Source organism: Stegodyphus dumicola, chromosome 12 (assembly GCF_044657685.1).
Source record: "Stegodyphus dumicola isolate Sdum_Otavi_A_Nest chromosome 12, ASM4465768v1".
NCBI lineage: Eukaryota > Metazoa > Arthropoda > Arachnida > Araneae > Eresidae > Stegodyphus > Stegodyphus dumicola.
This window is the reverse complement of record NC_140779.1, coordinates 100,737,183-100,762,501: the sequence shown is the minus strand read 5'-3', so window position 1 is coordinate 100,762,501 and position 25,319 is coordinate 100,737,183. Positions and strand designations below refer to the sequence as shown.

Here is a 25,319-nt window from a genome sequence, read left to right as displayed (position 1 = left end):
TTTTCTCTGAAAACTTAGAAAGATTTAATAATTTGCTTATTTTTATTTCAAATTCAGTTTTTAAATGATTAATTAAAGGTGTTATAGAGTTATTAGAAAGTAAGTTTTTAAATGATTAATTAAAGATGTTATAGAGTTATTAGAAAGTCAGTTCTTAAAAATGTCACTCTTATATAATTTAAGATTTACCTATCAGTGTATTTGAATTACAAAGTATAGCCTACAGAAATGTCTTACAGGTACTAAACTTTAGATTTCAGGTTGAAAATAAATATCAGTTTGTATTTTTCCTCTTGCGATATTATTATTTATACGCTTATGAAGCGGAAATTAATTTAAAATATTTTTTATTTTGCTAATAAAAATTTTTGTTTTACTTTTTAAAAAAGTATTCTGGTCCATCAACTGTTTTTGGGTCATGCATTGCCTATATGTTTTTCCTCTCGAAATACACTGATCCTTCTTTTCAATTAATATTAGTGCTTAATAAAACCCACCGTTGACCACTAGTTAATTCTCGACTTGATTCCTGGTTAAGGTTTAGGAACGCGGTTTTGTGCGTGGGTTTTTGAAATTTCTCCCTTGAATAATATAAATGCGACTGAGGATTTCTCCCTTTTCTTTTTCTTAAAAAAGTTCTTCATGAAGACATTCCTTCTGCTTTTGGCAGATAACTTTTCAAGCTTCGCGTTAACTAACGAACAAACCAACCAATAAGAGCAAAGTTAGAATTGTATGGTGATTATAGCATTTGTAATTACTCTTTCTATGAGGATCATTTACCAAATATTGCATTTAAATAATGTTGTAGTTAATGAATCATAAAATAAGGTAATTTCTTGTGTTTATGAATAGATAGTTATCCTTGTGCAGTTTGCCATGATAAATTTACTAGCAGAAAAAATATTCAGAATCAAGTCTTCAGTATTTTCGATAAAAAAAAAAAAAGGAGGGGAAGTAAATGAATGGAGAAAGAGAAAAAAGAAATTTTACCTTACTGCGGCCTTTCGTTAATTACCTTTAGAATTAATTGCGTGAAACCAAGTAGGATTTGCTGTTAAATTTTTATGTAACAAATGGTTTTTTAAAATAATTTTCATGCAACAAAGCATAAAAATTTATGACAAATGCTCAAACTCTGCAAACCTCTTCAAAAACTGCTTTTAAGTTATTATATAAGAGCGTTCATAGACAATTAAGTTGTTCAGCGTTTATATATATATATACAGTACTATTGCAATTTCGTTTTTGGTACAGAAAAAGCTTTCTAAACCAAATGGATGTTAGCCGGGAAGGGCTATAGCCTCGAAACAGCATTTTGCGTCGAATCACTATAAATGGCTTTATCACTTTTCAAATTGTTGCCACCAAATATTATCGTCTTATATTATATTTAAAGGAACTAAATAATGAAGAATCTACATAAATGTATGTATGTATCTTGCATCGGGAAAAAACAACATCGGGAAGAAACAAGGGTAGTCATCAAATTTTGAATAACATAGTCCTCCACTCGAACATGGGCACCTTGGAAAGCTGAATTTGGAATTTGTTTTGTTGTTTATTGATATTTTGTAAAACTTTAACGAATTTTTTGATGAACAAACTCAACAGTTTTAAAGCGAGCAGTGGTAATATTGTAGGGAATAAAACAATTTTATCTTCAGAGCGCGAGACTGTCTATCGGAAATTCTAAAAATATGCTGTTTTTAAATATTTTTAACCCAAGGTGACGTTAGCCCAAATGCTCTCGAAACGTTTATGTGTCTGTAATGATAATAAAAACGCCCGTTTGGACTTAATATAAAAACTGAAATCTTTCAATTTTTTTTTTTTTTTTTTTTTTTTTTTTTTTGTTCTATTCTTTCATAACCTCGGTTTGTATAGCGCACTTATTTTAATTCTGTTTTGTACTGATATGAATTAAAAGCTTAATTACATATTTTGGCGCTTCGAATTAACATTTTGAGGATAGCTAGCTACTCTTTTATCGTCGACACATTCCTACTAACGCATATGTATACAATCTATTCCTTTGTACAGATAATGTACATTTAATTTTTATTTTATTTATTTTATTTTTTTTTATTTTTATTTTATTTTATTTATTTATTTATTTATTTATTTATTTATTTATTTATTTTTTTTTTTTTTTTTTTTTTTTGTCAATAATTTTTTTGAAGCGAAAACTTTTAATTTAATGAAACAACTTGTTTTGCATCTTATACAGACAAGAAACACTTTTGTAAAATTACTTTTTACCATATGCAAACAAACAAGAAGGAACAGATTATATAAAGCTTCTTGGCAGCTTTCTTATCACTTTTCTTGCAGATAATGCAAAATTTTAGATCATTCGTTCTCATCCTATGTTACACTTCTCGCAATGATCGAACATCTGCCCACTTTACGGGGGAGGAGGAGAAATTTGTATATAAAATTGGTTATATTCTTCCGTATGTGTAACTTAAATCATGTATTTATGCAGCGGTGTGTATTTTATATTCTACCACTCCGTCCGCCTTGATATAATAACACCTCGTTCAGAAACGCATTTACTCTTGGACGTGAGAATGTTCTTAATGCTTTTGGCGGGAATGTAGACTCGTCTGGAACGCGTTTATATACCAAATACAACCCGGTAGGCCTCTTCTAAACGTAAGTAACTGGATAAAAGGTGCTTTTTGCGGTGTTATGTATCCAGTCGGCTATCGTAGTCAGCATATATTATGCAAATTCGGACTCCTTGTGTGGGCGCCAAAACGGTGCTTGCGGCATTTTTGTGGTAACCCACTACTAACGAGGACAGATATCCAAATAACGTGACTGGACTGCGTTATCTTCTTTGGTGTCATATCCCTGTAGAAATATAGAGTGAGATGTGTGGTCTTATACAGTGTAAAAGTGTCGTTATTACAACTTTGAGAGGATACGCATTTTGATATGATTTGATAAAGAGAATGGAGGAGGGGGAGTTAAAGTGTAGCACTAAAATATATATATATTTCAAACTGTTGCTCAAAATTCTGAAGTTCCTGCACGAATCCAGCGTGAGAATATGAACCATTTTCTCTGTTCTAATGTTAATGGATAATACTCGTATCTCTGCTATGGATGGTTAACTGATAACACTCGTGTACTCATGTCAGTAAGCAGTGAAATATATACAGTGCTTACTGTTTAACAGATGTAATAGGTAATTAATTATTTAGGTAATTTGTTTATCGTAAACCGGTTCATGAATGATATGGAATTGATATTGTGAATTCAGAAGACGCCTGGTATAGATTTTTGCATTAGTATTTCTTTTCATTTGTTTGATACAAAATAGCAACAAGTTATGTAAAAATAGAGAGTTAGTGAAAATGTTCTTGGAAAATCGTTGGAGATATAAGAGCTAAGGTTAAATCAGTGAATATTACTGCATCCATGTTTCTGCTGTAATTAAACTATTTTGAGTTCCATGCGCATTTGAATTCGTAATATCGTATCAGTTCTGAATTATACAATGTTATGCTGAGATTGGCTGCTTGTGGTTATTTATGCAAAATATTTGAAAAATGTTTTATTTAGACTGCCTTCCAAAAGTTAAGGAACAGCATGTTTTCCAAAGCTGACCATTACAAAAATGTCAGTAACATTTAAATTCACAGTTCATTTGCATGCAGTAACGAAGTTTAAGGAAATACACTACAGCTCCAATTATCCTCACTCCGACTATCCAAATCGCTTTCAGAATTTAAGAAAAACATTAAGAGGGAAACGTAGTGTTAGACAGTCAACGATTTCAGACATTAAAAGGAGCAAACCTACACTTTTAAACTTCATGTCACTGCTTGGAAACGAAGATGGAAGTTCTTCAAGAAAATCAATCAAGGCAGCAACAAACAAAAATTTAGAAGATACCGTTTTGAAGTGGTTTTTGAAGCAACGTTCTCTGAGAAACCCAATCTCGGGTCCGATTCTTTGTGATCTTAGATCAGAAGCTTGGTTGTTCATCCATTAAAGAAAGTGACGGCTGGCTAAGAAATTTTAAGTGCAGGCACGGTGTCCGTCAAACAGCTTACTTTGACCGAGATGGTATTACAGTTTCACCGACAATATCCAGGAGAGTCTTATCGATGTCCAGGAGAGGTCGATTAGTTGAGGTGGCGGGCGATCGGATGAATGGAAATGGGGATGTCACAAGCTTGATGCTGATAGATATCTTAATGTCTCTCGTAATGTAATCCACCGACTATGGAATTAGTTTGAATCCGAGGATGTGTCTAGAAGACATTTTCCAAGCAGACAACACCTACGGGAGACCATTATTTAGTTCTTTCGGCCAGAAGGAGGAGTAACATTACTGTGCCTCAGCTCATAGCAAATCATTTAGTGGCAACTGGAACAAGATTCTCAGCTACTGGAACAAGAATCTCAAACGTCTGCATAATACAGGTCTGTATGCAAGACGGCCAGTTGTTTGTGTTCCCTTGACCCGAGGACACAGAGGTGCCCGTTTATGTTGGGCAAGAGAACACGTCTCCTGGACCAGTCAACAAAGGGTGTCTGTTCTCTTTACAGACAAGTCCAGGTTCACATTGCAGAGATTCAGGTCGTCAGCTGATCTCGAGGGAACAACGCACCAGATACAACCAATCCCACATCGTGGAAAGGTATTTATAGAGCTGGTAGAATAATGGTTTATTCTGGAATCTCTCTCGGTAGTCACACTGACCTGCATGTGTTCCATGGAGGAACTTTGACCCGTGCGAGGTATCCAAAGGAGACCCTTGTTTAATATGTCTGCCCATACACCGCTGCTATTAGTCCTGGATTTCTTCTGACCGAGCTCGGGTTGCTGAAGATTATCTTGAGGGTCACAGTATGGAGCGGATGGAATGGCCAGTTCAATCTCCAGATCTGAATCCGACGGAACATCTTTGGGACTACCTTGGGAGACAGTTGTTGCTTTAAGTCCTCCTCCAAGGTCGTTAGATGAGCTTGAACAAGGATTATTTCGTGTCTGATCGTTGCTTCCCATTTCACTCACCGACAACTTAACTGACAGCATGGAACGTCGTTGCTGCCAATGTATTGCAGCTAGAGGTGGATACATTCCTTATTAGAATCCATTTTTGTAATGTTACCACGCCATTTTTCCTTACAAAACTCTGATATACTGTTTCTCCAAGACTCTGCCAAGAGTGCAATTTTTTGTTGTGCTTTAGATTTTGTGTTGAACTCTTGAAACATTCTATGTTGCATTCATTAAAGAACTTTTTAGTGAACATATCCTGTAAATTTCCTGTTTTTATGTTTCTTCATTCTCAAATTAGACACAAAAAACATGCTCTTCCTTAACTTTTGGGAGACAGTGTATTTGTTTCATGCTTAGTTGCGCTTTTCTCTCAATATTCTCATTTGTCCACTTAAAGATATGCAAAACATTTGTTAACTGTGTTGAAATTGAAAATTTGTCTCTCCAATCCTATGGCCGCAAGCACCTTTGCACCCGCCAGCGGTTTTACGGGTGTCATCCCCCTGCCCCCCAAAAAAGATTTAAGCTTTCAATAAAATGTTATGTAAAATTTTTTGTAGCTAGTAATTAATTAGAGGGCTTTAATAAGCGTATTTTTTAAAATTATTTATATATAATTATATGTTTATAGTTTTAAATGGGCTTGCAAGACGTCACGGTTTCAACAAGATTGCCCCAGTCTAAAGGTATGGTCCCGACATCCCAGCCAATTTGTCATTTTGACCCGATTATTTGTTAAAAATTTTAATAAATGTCCAATATCATTGTTTTCAGTAATGACTATCAAAACACAAAAGTACAGATCTCGACTTAAAGATAAATATCTTGACGGTTGGTTACGAGCAGGAATATCATCGTACTCTCCTAATTATGAAACAGCGCCCCGCTAAGACAGTTCAATTATTGCAAATACAGTATTACAAAATTTTCAAGATTTTAATTATTAAAGTCCCAGTTGGCTTTATTTCCATTCCATTAAAGACTAACATGAATAATGCACCAGAAAACTTATAAATGGATCTAACTAATTTACAACGTGATACAAATCGTATTCAGAAATTTGAAAATACAGATTTTATTAACTTTTGTTCATACTTGTCAAAAAAATAAATAATCTCAGTTACGAATTTTTGCACTAAGAATAATCGCTTTGTTGGTAATAATATGTGACGTATTAAAATAATAATATGTAAACATATATAACGTGCATAATAATATGTGAACAGCGTTTTTTCGCAGTTTAAAATTAATAAGAAAAGAACCCGATTGACCGATGATCATCTACAATGAATGATGAAGAGAATTTCTAGCAGTTCCTTTTCAAGACTAATAACTGGATGAGAATCGAAACGTCATTAAATGTCGAGCTGTAGTAAGAAATAAAGAAGTTTATGATTTTTTTTGTAAAAATATACATATTTTTTTATACATTGAAAAAAAGTTAATAGGGAAAAGAGACTAGGTTGTTATTATTTATTCTGAATTTTTGTCCATTTATTTGAAATTTTGAATTTTAAATTTTCATTAAAAACTTTGAAAATTTGCATAATTTGTTTGCTTTTCAACTAAAGTTATTTAATGATTAATTAAGCATGTTAGAATTCTTTGAAAGAAATTGTCAGTTTAAAAGTTTTGTAGTTAGCGGTCGATTGTATTTGAATTAAAAAGTGTACTACCCAACAAAAATATCTTGCAAGTACCAAACTTCAAATTTCAGACGGGAAATAAATTTAATTATTTTTCCTTTGCGGTATTATTATTATTGTCTATGCATGTTATGATAAATATTTAGTATACGAGATTTAAAATTTATATTAAATTTTTTTGGTTAGTAAAATTTTTCATTTTATTAAAAAAAATTCTGACCTGTCAGCAGTTTTAGTCTGAGACCACTTTCATACAGCGCAACAATAGTTTTTCCGCCCGTTGTGTATATAAATTACATTACATACGTACAGCAATAATAAACTGTATACTTTATTATTGCTGTGCTTAATGCTGGCTGCGTTTTACGCGTAATTTGTCATTTCAAATCCAGTGGTATTTTTATATATCTTATGAACTTTGCTTGGCCTTGTAGGTCACTTGCGGTTTCTCGAACGCGCGCTATGTCTTGAAACGTAGGGTAAATATTAAATACCTAATTCTTTTATTCTTACTGTCATGCTTAAAATTTCAACGCATCATGTTGTAGAACCATTCACAAGTGTGTGTTTGTATGGAAAATATTTTCCATACTGGCAACATAGCTCGTGGATTTAGAAAGAATTGCGTTCGTATGTTTTATTTGTCAGTTTGAGATTGATATCATCATTCACGGCAGAGAGAATTCCAATGGCTGTCTCTTTTCCCTTGGAAGAACTGAGGTACTATGCGAGAAGCTTGAGGAGATAGAACTGTAAACTACCCTCAGTGGAGGCTTAATTTTAAAGAATTGTAGTGTTTTCTGTCAATGTCCGATCCCATCCATCATCCCCTTGTGATAGATGGAGTTTAACGAGCAAAACGATACTTAAATTATAGACTACGAAAAGGAAAAATAACCGAGAGGGGGGATAATTCAGGGAATAGTGGCTGAATCCATATCTCGCTGGACTTTAATTTGGGGTCGGGGTAGAGAGCATAAAATATCCCTTATCTGTCACTGTCCAATATTTTTCTTGGTGTGGCTATTACTATCGGAATGATGTACAGTGTCTTGCTCCTTTAATGATCTCTTTACAACTGTGCCGGGATTTGAAGCAGATTTTTATGCATTATAAAGTAAGTTCACTCTGTTGTACATAAATGTAAGGTGTATTGGATGTTTATTCTAATACCCTTACTTATATTTATTCGCTTTCGCAGGTACGGTTTTTAAATTTCCAAGGCAACAGAGAATAATTAGGTTTATTACCTCCTGCCATATATCGGTAAGGGAAATAATATTTCCGGTTTCAAAATCCGATGGGGATTTTTTAGTGCAGAAGCACGAATTAGGGGCCCTACAACATGTTTTGATTATTTTTACGATGATGTTTGTGTGTGACGATTTTTTCGTCTACGATAACTTTTGTATGAAACTTCCAAAATTTTTTGTTTTTGATATTTAAGCTTTCTGCATTCACATAAATAGTTGTTTACATTTGAGGTAGAATTGGACTACCGGACACAGAACTGTATTTAAAGTCCATAATAAATTTTAATGGACACCCGGAAGTGGTACTTCACTTAAAACCCATAACAGTTTTTAATGGAAAACTATATTAAATGCAGTCCAAAACTTTTCAATTTTAGAGTTAAAGACTTATGAAAACAACGTATTAGATTTCGGCTAAGATTGAAAGACCAGAAGTGACACTTCTTTTGAAATCAAACGTTTTGAACTTTTCTTATATCAGCATGTGCTACAAAACCATCACGAATTAATTTCATTTTTGAGAACACCAATTTGGTTATAGTGTCGCTTTTTCATCATGTTCTAATCTTTATCGTATTCTTCAGATGTAACAGAAATTTGAATTCACTTATTTGGGCCCACCAGCGGCGAGCGGTAAAGTCGCTGAACACTGGTAGTTCGGTCCGAGGTTTGAATCCCGCGAACGGGTTGGCTGCATGGGCGTTTTCGTGGTTTTCCCCATGTGTGACGTGATACGAGCCAGTTTCGTTTAGAAAGTCCTCCAGGAAGGTATCCTTCCCCTTAGGCAGATATTCCTAGTGTGCTTTCCATAATTAAACCAAACCAAACCACTTATTCAAAATTTAGCCTGAATCTAGATTTGACATAATCTAAATGACCTTAGTTGCTTCAAAAATCTCCATTAATTTTACAAAGTATTTTATGTTAATAATTTTATTTTAATTAATGTATTTACGTTATTATGATTTAAACTTTTACTTTTGTTCCTTTCCGTAGTTCTCACCAGAACGCAAATTAGTTGTTTTACGTATTTAAGCTGAGCGTTTTGAATGTTTAGATTAGAGCTGGCAGCCGCATCTTGCTCTTATATAGTATTGCCTGCTGTACCGAAATTTTATTCCTGCTATAGCATATTGCTGGCAGACAATTTAAACTCGCGCCGTAAATCTCTAATGCAGCTTGAGTATTATATTTTATGCGTAATTTCAGATTATGTTGCCTACATTGAAATTTAACTTTCTGTTATGTTAATTTAAATACCCGCAAGTAGCGGAGGTTCGTATGTCGTACAAGCTATGCCTTTCTATTTAAGACTTAAGTCAAAAAGTTATTTTAACCTTCTTTCGACTTAGTGACTTGTTTCAGCTTAACCCATAAATCGCTTTCAGTCTAGTAGGGTCTGCAAGTTTCTAGACATAGTAGAATCTTGCAAAAGAGGGGGTGGGAACCGCATTATTTTGCGAATGAATCAATATTTTAAACCGAAGCTGTATTCATTTCAAGAGAATAATTTCCTTTCTTCAAAAGGCAAATATTTTCTCCTTTAACAAAAGAATTATGTGAAATTCTTTAACATGTCCAAAAGTGCTTTTCTTAAAAAATAAAAAATATTTTTGTATGGCAATTTTGTGTAATTTTACCTTCAAGAGTAAATTAATGTTACTTCCTTGTACGAAATAAAGGAAGTACTGTAATCGCGAGAAATTTCGGGTATCGTATTTGAAAGGAAATATCCATTTCGATCGTTCCCGAATCCATTTGGACGATTTTTTGCGTGATGTCCGTATGTAAGGGCAGAATAAAGGACACTTTTTTTTTCCAAAACGGGTTCTAAAATATATTTAAAATGCATTCGAAAGAGCCTTTATTGTGACTTCTGTATGTACGTGTATATATGTGAGTTTATCTAGCGTAGTTAGAAACGATTAGCCATATACTGTGAATATACTGTGATGTCTCATATACTGTGAATTTAAGTATATGAGACAGCTATATTATTACTGGTGCACCTTGCTTTTTTACTGTACCGAACGGGTATATATATTATATATAAGTCATAATTTCGAAGCACAGTCGCGATGGTTGAGTGGTAGGTCGAGAGGAAGAAGTTGATACTAAACTATGTTCAGCCAATTATCATTTTTATTACCACGCATATAAAATCATCTCAGCAGATAAAGCAAATTTAAAGTTAATTTAAATTTTAAGTTATGAAATTTTAATTGCATACAAATAAATGATTAATTATTGCTGCGAATAACAACAGAATATAATTAAACTTTAGTATTTATTCTTATGAAACATTATATATATGAAAAATTAATATATATATATATATAATTTTTCATATATAATTATATATATATATATATATATATACATACAGTGGTGGCCAAAATTGTGGACACCTTTGGAAATTTTTATGTTTTTGAACTTTGTATGCTTATAGAAAACGTTACGTTTCACAAAATGCAAACTTCTATATATCATTTTAAAGAGAATTTATTACTGAATTCAATGCCAAACACAAAATTCAATTATTTTCAATACAAAAAAAAGTTAAACGATAATAGTTATCGATATACATTAGATAGTGATGGTTGCAGTGAGTTATCAGTACTTAGTAGGGTACCCTTTATTTTTGATTACAACTTCACATCGACGTTTCATCGAGCTGACAAGAGTTTTATGCTCTTCTTTCGTTATTACATGATGCCAGGAAACAATTATAGCCTCAATTAGTTCCCTTTCATTTGATGGGCGCCTCATTCGGACAAGAGTTTTCAAAACAGTGCCACAAATTTTCGATAGGATTGAGGTCAGGACTGTTTCCTGGCTATGACAACAATTTAATGCTATTTGTACGAAACCACTCTTTCGATATTTTGGCCGTGGGGCAAGGAGCAGAATCCTGCTGAAAAATAAACGAAGCATTGTTGGAAAAGAGATATCTGATGGAAGGTAGAAGTTTTGGTTCTAGAATAGTGTCAATGTATTTTCTGGCATTTAGTGTCCCATCGATGACATGAAGGCGACCAATACCATCTGCTGACATGCATGACCAAATCATAACACTAACTGGGTTCTTCACAGTTGCTTGAATGCAGTCAGGATGTAGCTCTTCTCCTATTCTACGTCTTACATATTTTCGCCCATCACTACCGAATAGCGATATCTTAGTTTCATCACTCCATATAACTTGTGACCACTGATCATCTGTCCAATTAATGTGTTCCTTTGCCCACTATAGTCTTTTTTTTCGTTGTTGAAAATTAAGATAAGGCTTTTTTCGTGGAATTCTACCTCTCAGTCCAACATCTGTTAATCTTCTCCTGATTGTTCTTGAACGGACAGAAACACCAGCATCATTCAGATCACTTCTGATGGCCGCTGATGACATTTTTCTATCTTGGAGACATAGTCTTTATTCTTCTGTCATCAATAGATGTGGTGCACCTTTTTCGGCCTTTTCCTTCTTTGTTTTTTATTGAATTTGTCTCCTGATATCGTAAACAAAACTTTCGGACTCCAGATGTAGTCACTGAACCACCCACCTGTCTTGCAATTTCCGCATAGGAAAGACAACTTTCTCGTAACACAATAATATTACATCTCTTTCTAGGTGTGCAATCTACTCTTTTATTTGATGTCATTGCTTCTTGACTAAATATTAAAAATTTTTACAAGAATTCCTACTTGTAATTGCAGTGCATAAGAAACAGGTCCTCCTTCTACAGAACAAAGCAAAATAATGAATTGTTTCAAGTGTAAACATGATGCCAGCTTCTATTGCCAGTTACTAACATTTGATTGGTTCTCAGAACAAGAACAGTGATTGGCCAGGAAAGCTAGACATTACAAACCACTTCATAACTGTGTTTTTTATTTATATTAAAGTACATATAACTTTTTTTGTATTGCAAATAATTGAATTTTGTGTTTTGTATTGAATTCAGTAATAAATTCTCTTTAAAATGATATATACAAGTTTGCATTTTGCGAAACGTAACATTTTCTATAAGCATACAAAGTTCAAAAACATAACAAGTTCCAAAAGTGTCCACAATTTTGGCCACCACTGTATATGAAAAATTAAAAAAGTGACGAAAATATTTGTATTTTGGCAGTGTCGAATTAAAAAAGAAAATAATAATAATTTTCGACAAATATCGAAATTTAACTTTTAAATATAATTTCTCGATTCTTGTATATTTGAGGAATGGGAATTGGGGGAATGATTGGGATTATGATTGGGAAAACTTTATACTCGTTATGATGAAATAAAAGTATAAGAAGTTTGAATCCCGTACAACAAAAATTAACAGGGATATATAATTTTAAAATTTTCAATTTTTGATATCATTTTTAACTTGCTTGATGGATCAGTTTTCCAAGTTAGAATGATTCGAGGAAATAAGTTTGAATGAAATGCAACAAAAAATGTGTATAATTTAATAGGCCGTACAAGGAAGTCATGTGGTGTCCACATCAGTTTTTTTTTTTTTTTCTGGTTGTTGTTATAATTTCTTTCAGCTTTTTCTTTGATTTAAATTTTTAAAAACATGGAAGAAGTTCAAATATTTATTTTAAGTTTTGTGGAGCATTTAAAAAATATTTCTATTAAACTATCTCTACTGGTGACTGAATTAGATAACAACAAAACCCTACAATTAGAAAACAACACAATAACTAGATAATAACAGAACAACTAAATAACAACAGAAACCTACAACTAAAAAACAACAAAACCCTACAACTAGATAACAACTAAATAACTAAAAAACAACAGAACCCTACAAATAATTAACAACAAAACCCTACCACTAAATAACAACAGAATAACTAAATAGCAGTAGAACCCTACAACTAGATAACAATAGAATAACAACATAACAACAGAACCCTACAACTACATAACAACTGAATAACTATATAACAACCGAACCCTACAATTTATTGTTTAATATTACAAAGCTGAATTATTTTTTCAAGATAGTTTTAACCTTCGTATTATTATTGAGCAGATATGTGGGGGTGTTGAGGGGCATGTAAACGAAGTTCCTTTCTTGGAAAATATCTTGAAAAATATTAAATTGTAGAAACAAGCAGTTGTAGGGGGTTCTGGGGAAGAAGCCAGGGAAAAGCTATCTTGCGGTATTCTATATGAAATATCCTTTTCGAGAATATGACACCAGGTAGTGATTCCCAAAGTGATACATTGCAATTTCTGGTAGTGGATGGTGTCGGATTTTCGTCGATTGTGATGGATGCTTCATTTTATGAATTCCTAGCGCATTTCTTAGAGTAGAAGACCCCAGCATTTCTCTCGTTGCTGCCCGCGGCCGACGATAGAATGCGGTGGAAAGTACTAGTGGCAATAAATTTTCTCTTTAATCTTGTGCAATAATTCTCACTACTCTAAGGGAATTTATTTTTATGTTTCTTTTTAGCATGTGATATAGCTACATCTTACCGCCATCCAACTTTTTTAATGAACTCTTTCTGAGGAATGTAATGATTTGTTACACAATGAAGGTTAACGTTGATATGAAAATCCATCCAACAATGTGAAAAAACATCCAACCCCCCCCCCAAAAAAAAAAAAACAGAAATTATTTAATGGGCTGTGAAATAAATAGGAAAATATATTGCATAAAATTTTAGTAACCCGAAAGTTAAACTAAGAATTTAAACTTATTAAATGTTTTAATATGTATTAATTTATATATGTTTTTTATAATGTATTAATATCCGCAAAATAAGCATTTTAAGCTCAAAATTTCGGAATACATCAATCAGGTGTAAAAATTTCAAATCATGTGAACTAGTAGATATACAGACGAATGTACCTGAAAATACCTTTCCAAGTTTAAGTTTCCACATTAAGAGAATTTTTAAAAATTTGATAAATAAAGGAATTATTTCTTGTAAAAGTCTTAAAATATAATATTAGAATTTTCCGATGTTTTCTCATTCGAATTATAGAATATATTAGATTTAAAATGAATTCGCTATGTCCCCTTCTTTAGCAGGGCAGGAATCAAAGGCATTTCTCTTAATTGAAATGTCTTTATCTCTGAAAGAAAACTCGCATTGTATAGCTGCCAACCAGCGGTGGAGCAGTAAAGTTGCTGAGCACTGATAGTTAGATCCGGGTTCGAATCCTTACGAATGGGCTGGCTGCATATGCGGTTTCGTGGTTTTCCCCATGTGTGACGTGTATACAAGCTAGTTTCCGTTAGAGAGCCCTGCACGAAGGTATCGTGGCAGATAGCCCTCGAGTGCTTTGCCATAATGTTAATGCAAAAGTTTATTTATTAATTGTTCATAACATTTCTGCAACTTATTTGATCGTTTCTATATTCCTAATCTTAATACGCAAAGGGCATTCCTCATCAAAAGAAAGCATGCTAATGTAAAATTTAAAACTAGGCAAAAAAAAAAAAAAAAAAGCAACGTTAGTTTGGCAGGGATGTTTCTAGAGGAACAAAACTGTCAGAAATGTTTTTGCTCCTGAAGAAGAGAGATCTGTGTGTGATCGCTTTCCAAACGGATAAAGCTACCGAAAATCTTCGTCAAACAAATGTTGCTTTTTGCTTACTTTTAAATGGTTGACTGAAATCAAGATATTTGGCGAGATTTCTCTGTTCTTTGGCAGGTTTTATTAACTTATTTTGAACTTGCCAGTTTTCAAAATAAGCTTTCAAAACACCTTAATATTTTCAAAAAAACCTTATGTTTTTTAGGTGGGGATTTTACTTCAGTTTAAAAAATTTAATTTTTGATATTATGGTCATATTAACGAAATTGCTGATGGAAAAAAGCGATGTCATTTCCATGTTTTACCGTACAAAAACGGTCGGAATTTCGGCAATTTGATAAGAATATCCGAATGATAACATTAATGGCGATCACTTTCAGGGCGTCTAATGTAGCGAAAATAACAACGCTTTTCTTCACATGTTAATAAGAAATGGAGTATCTGTAAGAAAAGTCTGGAGTTCAAAATACTCACTTGCAGTCTCTGGCATAAATAAAATTGTTTGTCTAATAGCAATGCGTTGCTCTAATTGAACTTTTTTTTTTTTTTTAAATCGTGATAGACATTTATCACTCTTCTTTCTTTTAACTTGAATTTATAATTTCTCTCTTTACCTCATTAAGGAAAATCCCTACTCTTCAGTTCCTATCATTTTACAAAGCACAACTTCCTTGCGAAGTTTTAAGCGAATTTGTGTTGTTTGTGATCTCCATTAGTGGAAAAGGGGGTATTAAGCGTTCCGGGAAGTTGTAGCCCCCAGCTGTCAAGTCCTGGGCGAAAACATTGAAATTGGCCTTTAATGACTAATATTCATCACTCTGGTAATATTAATTAGCGAAAACGTTCGACGGCGACTAACAAAATGGCGCTGTTTTGCTGGCAATAAACTTGATGGCTTTTCAAGATCCATCGAATGTGTGTGCTGGCGGCTTCTCTCTGCCTCGCTTTCCCTCCCCAAAGGGATTTGCGTCCTCGGCCTCTCCAAAACTGCCGCACGAAGTACTTAACTAAATGCTTTATAAGCGTTAATGGTGGTATCAATATTGCTGGCAACAGTTTGCGTCAAAAAGTTGTTGATCGTGAGCTCTCACTTTCCGGAAGTAAGAACCTGGCAGGGATGGAATTTGTGCACGAAAAAAAGGAGCATTCCCCCCCCCCGAAAAAAAAAGATTTCCATCCACAAAAAAACTATAAGGCATCGCTCTTTTGTTTACATGTGATTTTTATGAAGTGACTTTCGTATCTAATATTGTTGGTTTAAAAATTTTTAGTCCAAAGGGGCAATTTGCCCTGAAGGACTATTATTTTCGTTTTGACATTTTGCATTGGTTCACTATAAATGTCCGATTCACTTTTCAAATCGTTGCCACCCCAATATTATCGCCCTGTATTATATTTAAAGAAATTAAATAGTGAAGAATCTGCATAAATGTATGTCTATTTCTGGCATTGTGATAAAACAACGGTACCTAGAGCTATCCAACTTTGAATAACGTAATCAATCCTACTGCGAATATGGGCATCTGGAAACCCAGTTTGGAATTTGTTTTATTTTCGATTTTATATTTTGTAAAACTTGAACGAAATTTTGATTAACAAACTGAACGATTTAAAAGCGAGCAATGACAACACTCTACGGGGGGGGGAAACCTTTTTATCTCCAGCACACGGAACTGAGTATCGGAAATTCTAAAGATATTCTCGTTTTAAAATTATTTTGCGATATTGCTTTTGAACTGAATTTAGTGGTGTAAGTGCGAAGAACGTGATATTTAATAAATTAAATAAAGGTAACACACAAACGTTAAAAAAAACGCCCCTTTGGACGTAATTTAAAAATTAAAAATCTGTCACCTTTCAGTGTTTTTTGTTTGTTTGTTTGTTTGTTTGTTTGTTTTGGGGCGTCTAATTAAGTGATTTTTTAAATAGCACTTGGTATACATGAAAGTGAACTTAGGAATGTTATGTGCCTATTCAAGTCAGATTTTAGTATTTATCAAGCATTATCGATCTCATTTTGTTAAGATGTAAGGTCAAAGATGCTTGAGAAGGTGTTGTTCTTTTCTATGCTCAAATTCAGCTCATTTTGTAAAAAAGCATTAAAATTAATCATAAACAAAAACTAGTATTTGGCGAATTGCCATTTTTACAGCAGTAGTAGTGCATTCTCCCACGTGACATTAAGGTATTTTGTGACCACATGACCGGACTCGAAATTAATTCATAATTTAGATGCAGTAAAACCTCTTGCAATAAAGTAAAATTAACCTTCCGTGAAATTGGTAAGTAAGTAATGCTCTTGCTATGAAAACCCACCAGAAATCAAGCGGATAATAGCGCTGAATAGTGATAGTCCGGCGAATGGGGTATGTCTGCATGGTCTTTTCTGTAGTTTACCTCATGTGTAACGTTCCATTTTCCTTTAAAAAGTTCTTCACGAAGGCATTCCTTTAAGCAAAAAGCCTTCGCGTTACTTTGCATTAGACAATAAACTATTAACGTACTTTCTGGTAATTAACAAGAACATGTGACACGGGCAGCATTAAGATTTTTTAGTCAAACAAATGTTAGCTTCAGGTTCCTTCTAAGGTATGATTATTTAAAAATAGTTAAGAAATCTCTAAATTTGCTTTTACGTGAGGGGGGGGGAGAGAACCAAAGATTTACGAGTTAGTCACTAGACTGCATATTAAAAACTTCACGCACTTGCAACATTAATTAGCATAACATATCATTTCCAAAGTGGTAAAATGTAGAGTGATGATGTCTTAAAATGATTCTAGATATTGAATTCAGAGTGTTTAGAATTGCTTTTATCGCGACCGTAAATACTGATTTATTTGCGCCAAGTTACTTTAATCAACTGTAACGAATAGCTTGTTAAATTCCTCAACTTCTGATGCAACAGTTTAATAAATGTCGAAAAAAGTGCTATCGAGTAGGTTAAATCGCTGCAGTTTGTTGCTAGACACGGGTTCAAATCCCTACTCGCGATCTAACAGCCTGAAGTTTTTGTCTATGTGTAAGGTAAATACGAGCCAGTTTCCTGTAGAAGTCCTTCAGAAGACAGCCCTTGCCTTAAGCAGATAGCCGTCGCACGCTTTACCTTAATCAAGTTAATTAATTAGTTAGAGGGCAAATAATTGCTATTTAGTTCCATGTAACTACTATCGAAACTAAATAACATAAAATAGATAAAACGAGATATCAATTATTGAAAATTATTTTCTACTGTTAATAAACCAAAGCACAAAAATAGAAAAAATGCTTTTGGTAATGCAGTAACAGCACGAGTATCTTTGGTTACTAGAGGTATACAGTAATATATCTGCAGACACTATGCAAGTAGAAGATCAACGCTATCTAGTTCTCCTGCTGTCATCCATAATAAAATACAATCAGGTACTTGCCACTTTCCTCTTAACTTCTAAGTCCAAATTTAACTTCTGTCTGACAAGATACAGTGTACTTTCGATTATCTGGGTGCAGATTATCCGGCAGGTGCTCAAGCAACCACAATCAACGGTATGCGTGAAAATATAGAAAACTTAGTTTTCTGGATTTTCAATGCTTGAATAATGTGGACGTCTTTTCAAATGTCACAAGAACAGAAGACGCAGAAGATGACTGGAAACACAAGCAAGGACTTTACTGACAATTACATTAGTTTCGAGACAGCAGTGACTTCTGTTGAAACTGTATTGGATTTCGTCTACCAAAGAGGATTCGAATACAATGATAAAATAGTACTTTGATAAATACAAAAATTTAAACGTTCTCAAAAAATAAAGTAAAATTATTGTATTTTTAAGGAATAAAGACATACAATAAGCATAAAAATTATAGTTTGGATTATCCGCGTTTTTCAATTATCCGCTACTTGCTTCCCAGGCATTAGCGCGAATAATCAAAAGTACACTGTATTTAGAATCGCTCAAATCTCGGTATCAATCGGTTACGCTAAACGATCTACTCTTGCATCGGGTAACTTAAGCAGTTATATTTATAGTTACCAGCATTTTGCATTTCCTTTGCTCAGTCGTTTTGCATAAAAATTTTCGAATGAAGACTTGTGTATTCTGAATGGGGAAAGACAAGCCAGATTGGAATTTAATGGGTTACTGACTTAAACACAATGAGCGATTTGTAGTTAAGTTCATATTAAATATTGCAATTTGTGAAGAATGTTAAACGCGATGTAACCAGAGTCCTATATCATGCTTTGGAATTTACGTGCCAAACAACCGTCGTCATTTTCTTGCCCTGATCCATTGTCCACGCAACTTGTGGCTGTGCTAACGTTATATTGTACCGAGATGCATATTTATCACTTTTATGTGCGTGGGAAAAAAAAAAAAAAACGCTTCATTGGTTTTCGTAGAGCCGTTTTATCCAGACAGTTTAGGTATAGTTTCTTGAAATTAAATCGAATGAAAAGTATATTTACGATGAAGAGTGACTTCTAAAGTTCCAGTTATTAGATTGTGAGTGTAAATTAGATCGAATATTACTTTTTTATGTAGCCCCGACAATCGATCTTATCATCAAAGGATATCACCTTTTAGTTTTCAGAATATAGCTATGTTTAGTATTGCATATCCTTGTGCTATTTCAGCTTGCTCTTTCGGATTGAACGTAATTCGTACTGTGATTCCTTCTCACATATTTGTTCATTAATCAATATTTTCATCGCTTCCATAATCAGAGGTGGGGCAGCACTGGATCACCTCATAGAATTACGATTACAGTTACCATTATGCTTCTGTTTTTTATTTATTGCCATTTCCCTTCGCAGGTGAAACGTGCCGCTGAGGGATATCCATCTGCAATAAGTCATTCCTCGATGCAAACGATTCAGTGTTCTCCAATTAATGCGATGCACTCCAGTTTCTGATTAGGCTTAAAACATTACTACTCTCTCCTGCTTCGACTGCTTCCGAATCCATTACGTAAATATCGACATAGAGTGCGAGCCCTAAAGCTATCGGTTGCTGGGGGGGGGTAGGAGAACTTCACCCTTCCCCCATTCCCATATTCTCTTTTATTATTTACCATCCCATTTCTAAATTGTTCCATTTCTCTTTATTTCTTGCAGGAGGCCGTTAAAAAGAGAGCTGAAGAGGGAAGGAACCTGTAGGAGTCCATTAAAAAAATTAAAAATCCCGCTCAGAATCATATCCCGCGGTGGGAGGGCTTCCATCTTAACGTAATTTGCCGTCCCCCCACCCGCCTCTGCCTTATATATATAAAGCGAATGAAAGGAGAGAGCGCGGGGGTGTAGGAAAAGGAGAAGAGAGAGAGAGAAAATGAGAAAAGGCCGTAAGAGTGCGTTTCCAGGCGAGCAACAAATCATGTTAGTGTCAGCGGACCACGTTGTAAATCCCAAAAATCCATTATCTAATTTCATTAATTTCGTCGGCAGCCATCCAGCTAATAGGTTTGTTACACTTAATGGGTTTTCATCGATTTATCGGCACCTCCCCGGGACCGACAACTCCACAAAAGACGGCTGTGGTGGTGGTGATGGTGAAGAGAAAAGAGGAACCGCCGCGTACTCGCTACCTGGGTTGTGTTTTCGGGGCAGTTCCTTTTTTTCATGAATGTCGTCATATTAACCGAACGTAGATCCAGGAATACGTTTTATCCTCCTCTGCGGGGAATGTTCGGACTGGGAATGATAACAATGGATGGCTTCATTTGTTCTGTTTGTGTGAAAAGCGCCCGAATTTGCTTCTTTTCTCCGAATTCAGTTTCTGTAGCCAAGTCCGGGGTGAATACAATTGGGAACGAAGCTTACACGCTGCCTGTCCGATGCGCGTAGTGGTGTAAATATCCATATTAACCTGTCGCACATGCTTATATTAGAAATAATATGTTTTGCCCATTAAATTGAAGTTTACGTTAAATAAATTGTAATACAAGAATGTTGAAAAGTACTGTATTCGAATGTTCTGTTGTGACTGCTCCAAAACAGCTCAGGACTTTCTTTTCTTTTCCGCTTATACTGAGTCCAATGGGCTTAGTTAGCTTTTTCGGCCAAGAGCCCCATTATAGAAACTATCTTACGCTTGTTCCATATCCGTTAGGTCTGTCCGTGGGATGCAAACTAAATACGTATATCTGAAGATTGAAACTTGCCGGCCGTTTAATGGTAAGAGGTCTAACAGGAAAGGAGAACTTGCAGTATGATCAGGCAGCTCAGTTGTGTGCATGTACAGATAGAAACAAAGTATTAATACAACATACACAGGACATTATAAAGACATAAATTGTAACAGAATACACAGTAATGAAATGTGGACGTGATAATATTTTTATGGTTATTTCCATATGAAAACAGTTAAAAGCAAGTCATAGAATTATATATAATGTAATATATTTCTGTAATAGAACGACGTATTAGTACAGTATTAACACGAGAAGTATATTCATAGAGATAAATCATACAACAAAGCTATACCTTATTGTGTAATTATATAAATCTTAAAATTATGTACTATATATTACTTATAGTAAGGATAGGCATAGAAAATACAAGATAATACTCCATACGAAGAGGGGGAAAATACATAAGAATAATACAAATGTACATACTTTGTACATTTTTGGGGAGGGGCTAGAGAAGGAAAGTAACTGAGAATTATTCTAGGCTGTCAGTTATATTTTTAGCAATGGCAGTACGATGTCTTATGCAAGAGGTGGTTATTTTTTCCTTCTTCTTCTGGTGTTCCTGACCCATATTCGTAAGTCATAAAGGGTCTTTTCAAATGATAAATTTTGGTATACAGGCAGTCGAACGAATAGTGATCTGTTTCGCCGACACTACCGCAGGTGAAAAAGTCATTATTTCTGAGGCTAAAACGATACAAGTAGAAAATTATGGGGTCATGCCCAGTTAGGGGGAGGATTGCCTTTAGAGGACTTTCGAAGGGAAACCTGCTGCAATTCACATTAAATTGGAGATTACCATAAAACCACGAAAACAATCATGCAGTAACGTAAACATAGATAAAAACTATCTGTATTCAGAGGTCTTATCCAAGGATAATATTAGCGGTATACTACAAGGTACTACAAGGTCTTGTGACGTAATTGACTTTTAGACTGCTCAAAAGCAACCCCTACTTTATATCTTCATTTCTTCCACTTGTATAAGTAAGTGACATCATCGTCGTGAAGAGTCTAACCTTGTTTGTCTATTGACCTTGGCCTTACCTGCTCGGTCATTGATAGGCGAAATGTAACGCAATAACTGAACATAGTTTCGGACATGAATATTCGTTCTTTATTGAAAATAAATGTATCTTTGTCTGTATAAACTCTAATGTATATGTATAGAAATTTTTTTGAAACGAAAAATGTTTTTATACATATAGCTAGAAAGGTTTGTTTTAATTATTTCTTATAAATTTAACCTGATAGAAATATAAAATCGTCATGAATGGAATAATAACAATGAAAACGAGCAAGCAAAATTAAGGATTTAAAAATCATAATAATAGAAATGGTAATAATAGAAATAAGAAAATGAGTTGCTATTCTGCATAGCATAGTCTAAGTATTATGTTGCAATGGTTCCCAAAGTGTAGATCGGAAGGCAATTATTGATAACGCTAAAGGTTCTGAAGTGCTGTATTTATTATTGTCGTGTACTGCATTTACTCGCGTTTTCCCCTCTTCCTATTAATTTTACCGCTTGAAAACAGGTAGGGGAAAATATATGTGTACATTGTTTTTGTAAACTCCACTTTAGTAGAAGCATAGTACATTAAAAAGCACACATAAAGACACTGTAATTTAATTATATTATATATTCCAAAGAACTTTCCAGATTCAGTAATAATAATTTTACTTACACAAAATACTTTATTTGTGCACGCTTTGTACATTGTTACTATAAACGAGAAATTTCTAAATCATCATGCTGAAACAAAACTAGGGGGGAGGAATACGCGAGGGGGAGAAATCTGTGAGTAAATACGGTATGTTTATCTATAATTATTAATTAATTTAAAATGATCAGTGCATTATTGATAGTCACGTGTGTATGTTATTGTTACTGCATTTACGACACAGTTTTCTTCTTCTCTTTTTGTTTCATGCATGCAATCTGTGAGTCCTAAATGTTTGAGAAACACTGCTATATAAGTTTTTAAGAGAATTATTTAATTATGAGTATTGATTCCACTTACCGCTACTAATATACAAGTTAACTATGGCTGATATTAGTTTTAAATATTCTAAAGTGTAACACTTTATTCTGTTCTAACTAATGTATACGTTTTGAAGATTTGGTTTGAAACAATATGTATATTGCTGTTATTTATATTCCTCTACTATTGTTTCCTCCCGTGATAGAGGCTGAGGTTGTTCAAACGTGATAGTTTGATGCCTGGCTACTTGGTATTTTCATAATTATTCCCATTTGCAATAAAATGCCACAATTATTTCCATGTGCAGCATAAATATAATTCCCCTACAAAGTCCTCGTTTCGCTTAGGCATATGCTGTTTTGCTATACCCCTTTCACCACTACTAGAAGATCATTCCCTCTTTCTTCTTTTCCAAAAATCGAAAAATAGATGTGTACATTTATTTCTATTTAGATTATTTTAAACATGTTTTATAAATTAAACAACAAAAGTGTAGAAAATATTGATAAATACCAAAACTTAAATAAAAGTAGTTGTTTTCTTTATTTTTTATTATTTTTTTTAATTTTCATAAGCTAAGCACTTAAAAGCTAAAGAAATATTCCCTTAAAGAGGAATTCACCTCTGGTTGAGAATCCCTAGTTTTGATAGATAGCCCTTGCATGCTTTTTCTAAATCAATTTACCAACCAACCAATTTTCCTGCACTGTAAGATAATTAAAATACAAAGAACGAAGTTAATTAGAAAATTTTAAGTTCTGTTTATTCAAAATGGATTGAATAAATTTCGGAGAACACGTGTATGTGATATAAGCCGAAATATGGTGAATTGTTATGATAATTCCGAATTCCTAAAAATTTGCACTTACATAGGTCTTTACATCATGTGTATAGTTAGTTATATTATTGCAACGTAAAATTTCATTTTGGCTTTTGTTAACTCAAACTTCATCTTCTGTTTTTCAGGTTATTTGGGAGCGGTGGAGCGTGCAGTGGTTGCGGCCAGATGATCCCAGCGAGTGAATTCGTGATGAGGACACAGGGAAATGTGTATCATCTCAAGTGTTTCACCTGCGTCAAATGCCACAATCAGCTTGTGCCCGGAGACCGCTACAACTTGGTCAATGGCAGCGTACTCTGTGAACAGGACTGTATCAAAATGCTCAAAGGGACCGTCAGTCCGGCGGGGGTGCGGAAGACCAAAATGAGGGTCAACTCGGCCATCAAAGTGTAACCAGAGGAGACAGCGCGTTCGTACATAACTCCCTAACAAGTGAACAAGTATGATAAATCTCATGCTCAACTCGCAGATTTATAAACTCGTTTGCCAAACCCCCTAACTATTACCACTATTACTACTTCAAGCCGTTTTATGGACTTGTGATGTCATCCTCAAGAAAATGAACATAAGTATATATAGCGAAGTTTAGTTTCCACTTGTTGCACACGTTTCTTTTTGTTTGTTTCGCATACATAATCTATGCCCTTTTCCTAAAGGGAGCTAATCAAAGGTTAATTATTATTAGAAATGAACTGAATGCATCTGTGATGTGCGTCCGCCAGATACTTAAAAATCCGAATTTCCTCCCTTGCATCATTTCATGGACTTCTTGGTGCATATATCTACTAGGACATCTTTCTGAGGATTCACTTCGTTTGGGAGGTCAACAACAATCACTCAGACTACTTCGCCTGGTGGAGTGAATACAAATCAGTCAGCATCGGCAGTGCCATAAGCCTCCTCAACAGCCATCCCATCTTCTCCCCTATGCTGCACAAGCTGTCTGGAAAAAAGAAAAATAAATTTAAAATAAGGAAACAGGACCTTTAATGCAGCCAGCAATAAAACGGGTCTTGGATCCGTGAACTCCACCTGATAGTGACAATGACTCGACTCTATCATCCTGAACGATCTACAACAACAAACCAACCAAATTTTGTTGGGAGAACGATGCATTTTCTTATTTTTGTTTGTTGATACTCTGATTCAGGTTAACTGTACATATGCAAATCACATTCGACATGTACTGTAAAGAATTTTCTCATTAAGTTCTGTTGGTGTCTTCATTTACTGTGTTGTTGCCTTACTACTTATTATAATATTTTTATTAGTTGAAAATGAACTTAAAAGTCATTTAAATCGAGATTCTGAAAGTCCGGTATCTAAGCAAGTTCACATTTTAATTCAGTCAAACATTTCGTGGCTAACGCGATGAACAGACAAATAGATATCTTTTACAAACAGATGATGTTACAAACAGATGTAAACAAATCACAAAATGTCATGAAGACTTTAAAGTATTTAGTTCTTATTATTCCATAAGACTGTGGTCTCAAACTCATGGCCTCCGACGCAATTTTATGCAAGCCGCGAATGCATTTTAATTAAGTGTTTGTTGCAAATGTGTTGCGGGCTTTTTCTTAATCACTCTGTGCTTGTGCGCCAAGGAGCCCACCAGCGGCCGAGCGGTAAAGTCGCTGAACACTGGTAATTCGGTCCGAGGTTCGAATCCCGCGAACGGGCTGGCTGCATGGGTGTTTTCGTGGTTTTCCCCATGTGTAACGTGTGTACGAACCAGTTTCCCTTAGAAAGTCCTCCACGAAGACAAACCTCCCCTAAGGCAGATAGCCCTAGTGTGCTTTGCCATAATTAAATACACCAACATCTTGTGCGCCAGGCAGTGTGACTATTATAGTCAGGTA

General features: G+C 34.4%; 1 protein-coding gene across 1 annotated transcript in view; it reads left to right on the top strand.

Moving 5' to 3' along the window:
• Nucleotides 1–24,665, top strand: part of LOC118185123 (LIM domain transcription factor LMO4-like) — a 380,922-nt gene extending 356,257 nt beyond the window's left edge. The window contains exon 5 of the mRNA XM_035354926.2: nucleotides 23,583–24,665. Within this exon, the coding sequence (XP_035210817.1) occupies nucleotides 23,583–23,850 (268 nt within the window). The 3' untranslated portion in view covers nucleotides 23,851–24,665. The remainder of the gene's footprint in view (nucleotides 1–23,582) is intronic.
• The last annotated feature ends 654 nt before the right edge of the window (nucleotides 24,666–25,319 follow it).